General features: G+C 32.0%; 1 protein-coding gene across 1 annotated transcript; it reads right to left on the bottom strand.

Moving 5' to 3' along the window:
* Window positions 1–1,207: 1,207 nt before the first annotated feature.
* Window positions 1,208–5,987, bottom strand: LOC132549230 (33 kDa inner dynein arm light chain, axonemal). Its single transcript, XM_060213146.1, has 6 exons — window positions 5,883–5,987; window positions 4,477–4,619; window positions 4,125–4,294; window positions 3,406–3,584; window positions 2,828–2,992; window positions 1,208–1,659 (listed from the first exon to the last, which is right to left on the bottom strand). The coding sequence occupies exons 1-6, from the start codon at window positions 5,961–5,963 to the stop codon at window positions 1,624–1,626; spliced, it is 774 nt and encodes a 257-aa protein (XP_060069129.1). The 5' UTR covers window positions 5,964–5,987; the 3' UTR covers window positions 1,208–1,623.
* Between the last annotated feature and the right edge of the window lie 79 nt (window positions 5,988–6,066).

The following is a 6,066-nucleotide window of genomic DNA, read 5'->3' as shown; positions in this document are numbered from 1 at the left end:
ATTTAAACACTTCAATAGATCAGAACTTACACAGTGTGTATAAAAAACTGTTTATTCCATGCTTCCTGAGATAAATTGGTTTTTACACACAAAATAAATGTTTTTCGAAAAATTCCAATTTTTGTTGCCATGGCAACCATAAAATGCAAAAAGAAATAATGCAATGTAAATGTAATGAATTTATGCAAACCAAAATGAAATTTGCTAATTTCAACATCAAATATTCGAAAAACAAGCTGGTAACCATGGCAGCAACCATTCTGGCATACATATCCTAAAATTCCTACTTCAGTAGTTCACAATACCATAAATTTCGGACGTATTTTTTTTTATTCACTTCTATTGTCGAAAACATTTGCTAATGATAGGAAATTGATATAATATATTTTTCAAATGTTTAAAGTTTTGGTTGCTAAGGTAACATCATTATAATTCGTAAAATATGATTTTGTCAAAAGATTTGAAAGCTTATATTCCTATGTTTCTAAATATATGGGGGGCTGCTTAGGGAAAAGTCGACTGGAAAAGGGAGAAAATTCATGTTGAAGCAAAATGACAGATTTTTCTTAGTGTCATTAAAAATTCCTGGGAGTTAATAGGTTAATGTTGACCATCAATATTTCTATTGTGATTTTCATATATATGTCTTAATATACATATTGGTATAATCTAAATGATTCCACAGGTAAGATGTTAGCTGAGAATCAGTCACTTTCCTAAATTTCCTGTAATTAGTACCCACTGTTCTCCCCTGTCACAACATTCCCTGTACTCTATACTAAAATAGGATATGTTGGCTGAATGGAAAGACACCTGCAGTCTGGTTATTACCTGGTATGTTAGATAATATGCTGCAATAAATCTATGCCTGGAGATCATATGGGTAAGCTTTGTTGCATTTACTGCTTTCCTCATTTAAACAAACTTATTAGAGTTGATTTCCCTTGGCGCGTGATACTGGGATCTACCAGAAAGTTGCCCACGGAGGCTAAATGGAAAATCATTGAAATAGCAACAGTACTATTAGTACTTATTACTCTTATTGCGTGGCACCATACATTTTTTCTTTGAAAGCATGAAAGAATACTGACATCAGATATATATATTTATTCTGAAACATAAATATTTTCTACAATTTGTATTTACAGATGGAAAAAATTACATGGTTAGCATGAATGTATATCAAAGTTAAAATTACAAAGCACTTTATTTTTTTCACTGAAATTTAGAAAACATCTTTCTCAAATTGGTATTGGGAAATTCAAACCCATTTATGTTTTTGCTTTTAAAAAAATGTCATATTTTATCATGAAAAACAATTTCTCAAAGAATAAATTGGCAAAACAATTAACAGTTACAACTCTATTACCACAGATAAATAATATTGCTAAGTCATGTGTTTCAGCAGTATGGCCAGAGAAATGTGATGTTTTCCATTGCTAATGAATGAATGGAGATGGACGGAGTGGAAATAATTCTGCGAAAATTTCCTGTGAAGTGTTTCCTTTCTTGAATTTGGACAGACAGATTTGAACAATCCTTTGAAAATTTGGAAACAATTGGTTGTTTTACTTGGCAAAGTTACTTGGTCATATTATGGTATTGTTCTTTCACTTCTAGTGTTTACTTCTTGGGAGCAATGATTCCCTCCAATTGAGTCTGAAATCAAAAATTAAAGTTACATTAGTAGAGAATAAACAAGCTATTTGGGTTCCTTAAAACAGAAAATTTAATTTTCTTTATTGGAAAGTCATTTGAATGCAACCAATTGATGTTTAGGACACAAGTGAAAAGTACAATAATAATTTAAGTTAGTAATGAAATATTTTCTAACGAGTAGCATAAACTTTAAATTCACTGCTATAGTGCTTTAAACAATTCAAACAGTTCAGGTATACACTTGATTTTAAAAAAAACATAACTGTAAAAATTATGACGATGAAGCAAACCTAGAATAAAAATTTGATAGTTATTTTCAAGAGATCATCTATTGTATGAATTTATTCTGAACATTGAAAATCACCAGAGTGGAAAAATAACTGCTGTTAAATTGCAGGTGCTCAAAAAATGTTCTTCCTTATAACCTGAATAACATGTAAAATAAATATCTTTCTTAAGATTTTTGGACAAATTGCAATTTTTTTCTTCTTTCATGTATTGATAAGCTTGCTTTATGAAAACCAAAGTAAAAACATTACTGTGTCGCATGCAAGTTTTATATTTTTTCAACAATGTAGATTTTTTGTTATCTTTGTGAATTCAATAATGTGAAACATGCGAAAAATCTTAATTGCAAAATAATTGGTACTCATTTTTGTGAAAATATCAAATTTAGTTTACCACATTCAGAAGTGCGTCTGTTTAATTAAACAGAGAAAATCAAAGAGATAGATTTTTTGAAATTTAAGAAGTCAATTTAATTATTATGCAACTATATTTCAATATTTTTCTCATAAGAATGTTTTTTTTTCTTTGATTTTGTTTCATATTCACATTAATGTTTACAACTTGTCTAGAGAATGTGAATTTTGAATAGGGTAAGATTATAACTTCAAACAGGAATTTCTCTGTCTAATTCCCAAATTTATTATAACGTTGAAGAAATAGGCGGATTCCTAGAAATATAATTGAATGGTTGAACACTGTTATCAGTTATTTTGACATTGTGCTTTTTTTTTTATTTGCTTATATTCACTAATTTTGCAAATGTCAACTTCATATTCCATTGACTTGACATTTAAATATTTCATAAAATGTCTGTTTTTGATTGGCTGATGATCAATCATGTGATGAAATTCCTTGGTTTACCTTCAATCCTTTGACTCACCTTGAGTTGCTGATTGGTTCTCTTGAGGAACTGCATTTCCTCTGCATGTTTCTTCTCCTCCACTTGTCTCTGTTCCTGAGCACGTTTCTCGATCTGTTCACATTTTCCTTTCAATTCATTCACATTTCGTTCTAGATCACGTTTCTCATTTTCTAATTCTGTAATCTGCAAATTAATTGAACAGAATTAGGTCATGACATTTTAAATACTTTATAATTTCAACCATGATTAATAATGTCACGTACATGGTTGACAAAGACATAGTCAGTTGAAAATATATGGTAAAAGAGGTGTATGTTTTTATTTAGCATCACAAAGCTAAGTAAGTATTAAACAAAAAACAAAACCTGAACAAAATACTAGGCCAATAGTAGAGAGTTATTAAACAGATGATCTTGACTTAAATTCAATTTGATTTAAACAATCTTTGATGTTCCATGTAAAATTGTATGAAGTTCAAACAAAGTCAACAGAAGAAAAAATATTACCACTCTCTATTCTTATGGATAATTTAACATCCCCCCCCCCACTCCATTTCATTGCGGGGATGATTAAAGTGAACTCTGATCAATTCTTACCCTCTTTTCCATGTCAGCCTTTCCTTGCTCTGCCTGGAGAGCTTTTCTCATACCAAAGGCCACACTGCTTTCATACAATGTTTGATATGCAGCTATTGTCATTCGGATCTCATCTCTTACACGCAGCAGAAGGAGTCCACGCTCAGCGCAGTTAATGGTCACCTGACGGATCAGCTCATCTGCATAACAAAATGGGTTATATTATAGGTAAAAGTACATACAGGGGCCAATAAATAACCCTGATTCAAAATAGTTTCTAAAGGTATGTCTCATATTACCAACCGATTATACACCTTTAAAAACTGGCATTTCTACTGATAGTACTCCTTACACAGAGTGCTTATTATCTGGCACAGAATTATTTACAGTGGAAACATTTTCTGCTATTGCACATTTAACCCAAAGTGATATTGACATGGTTATGAAATATAGATGATTCCATAGATCTGTTCAAGATTAAGAATGGATCCAAGTATATTACTAATAAACCTGTCTATAAAGACCACTCAATAGAGAAAAGGAAAGTGCTTTTAAAGGCAGGTTGTCTTTATTTACAGGTACAATATGAAATACAGCAGACTCAACCTCAGGGATCATTTACCGTCTTTGGCTATACCACTTCATCATTTCTATCATTATGATTACAGTTTTCCATATAAGGAGAGATTTATCTGTATCTAAAAATAGTTGACACAATATTGCAAAACTTGAAAACCTACCAAAACATTGTGAATACAACTCTCTCCGTACAGGACAAATTCCAGTCTCTCTTGCTTGCCTCTGCTGTAACCGTCTGTCAAGTTCTTCTTGTAGATTCACCACATCCAGACGTGTGGCTGGAGTACTGGACACTTGCTGGACCCATAATTGACCACCTTCTGTCCATTCCCTGTTCAAAGATTGACAATGCAGAAAAATGATCAAACACCACTTTCTGGTAATCATGGTATTTGATTCCTTTGAGTGCATTTTTTAAAAAGTGGATTGAAAATCACTATAGTGTAATGAGGATGAAGTTATTGTCAGGTATTGGTTTATTACCAAATAAACACAAGTGTTGTAATAAATTACCTTGGTGGTAGGATGGAGTTGAGGATTTCATCTGTCTGTTGTGCAGCTTTAGCATCTACTGAAGTAGGTTTCTGTTTACCTGGTGGGTTTGGAACAGGGCCGGCTGCTGTGGAAGGACCTGGGCTCACTTTCAATGCTCTAGCCTGTTAATAATGAAATAATCTTACAATTTCTAAAAGAATATCATTGGTGGCATTTCACTTTATACCACAATATGTGACATCCCTAATTTTGTCTGTCAAGTGTCTCTCTATCTTGCAGCTCTTTTCAGTGTAACCATGTGGTATCCAGTAATATCCAGATACTCTGATTGTCTATCCATCATTTCATTATTTATCTACTTTTCCCCGTGGTTGTATTTGATATATCTTTTTATATGAAGGAATGCTGACTGCCAGCTGTGACAGAACCGAAAATAAAATTGTTTTGAGATTCTCAGAAGTCTTTGAACTTGTGGTCAATCTTTTTACTGTGACATGTTTCTAACATTAGATCAGTAAAGATTTCAACATTGTATCAATGTAAGGCATTACATTCCATGGTTATAAAGAAATACATTTTTAATTAAATGAAATATAATCCATTAACACTTAAGCGAATTCTGGGCCTGTATTCATGAAACCATTCTCATGCTCAAGCAAAGATTTTGTGCTCAAGCAAACATTTTTATAATTCACCTAAATCATATAAAATAATACAAATGTCAAATATAAATATTGAATATAGCTTTGACTTGAAGTCATTTGAATTAAAAAAAAATCTTTGGCAAAATCAGCCTTATTTATTATTTTTTAAACTTAAACAAGACATAAGACTTGAGCACAAAATTCATGCTTGAGCATGAGAACGATTTCATGAATACGAGCCCAGAATAGCTTGATTCCCTTTCCAATATCATTGTTCTTTTCTGATATGGAGAACACTAATAAATATTATTATTAAAAGAAACCTCTTAAATTATATGAAGTGGCAGCAGAATCATTCATAGAAATAGGTGTAGTTTGATTATAGTTTAACGATGCGTCATGCATGTTTATTCTACACGAATGACAACTAAATCATTAGTTCTCAAATTTATAAAAAGAATAGTCTTTTTCATATTTTGTCGGTAAATACCTTTTGATACATATGTAAGCATAGCATAGCAACATTCTGAAAATTGATAGAAATTACAAATTCTTGATTGTAGACTGAGATTATGGTTAAAGGATGAATCGCAACCGAAAAACTATTGTTACAATTAAAACACAAAACCATCTTCTACTAGAGAACTTATTTGTGAATCATTCCTTCCACACAAAAGTGGCATAGCACAGTGCATGCCTGACATGTAAACACTAACATAACATGTTTACAAACTTAAATGAACTTTAAAATATTTCTATACAAAATAATATAAACCATACCCGTGGTGTCTTCTTGTCTGTATTTCTACTGACAAGGACTGGATTGTCATACTTGACCAAAGATGCGTTTGGTGGAATCATTTTGGCCACAAGTTTCGTCGCAAATTATTTCGATGCCAAGTCCTTCGCCTTTGCTTGATCGGCTGCTATAGCAACACAGCGCTGCGCACGCTCCAAATTATAT

The sequence above is a fragment of the Ylistrum balloti genome, unplaced genomic scaffold (assembly GCF_031769215.1).
Source record: "Ylistrum balloti isolate Yb309-2 unplaced genomic scaffold, AGI_CSIRO_Ybal_v1 Utg370050, whole genome shotgun sequence".
Classification (NCBI taxonomy): Eukaryota; Metazoa; Mollusca; class Bivalvia; order Pectinida; family Pectinidae; genus Ylistrum; species Ylistrum balloti.
This window is presented reverse-complemented; position numbering and strand designations above follow the sequence as displayed.

Excerpts from the sequence above, each read along its gene's own strand:
- LOC132549230 (XM_060213146.1), bottom strand. The coding sequence starts at position 5,963 with ATGATTCCACCAAACGCATCTTTGGTCAAGTATGACAATCCAGTCCTT. Across the intron at positions 4,295-4,476 it reads AACTCCATCCTACCACCAAG|GGAATGGACAGAAGGTGGTC; the intron begins GTAATTTATTAC and ends ATCTTTGAACAG. Across the intron at positions 1,660-2,827 it reads GAACCAATCAGCAACTCAAG|ACTCAATTGGAGGGAATCAT; the intron begins GTGAGTCAAAGG and ends TTTTGATTTCAG.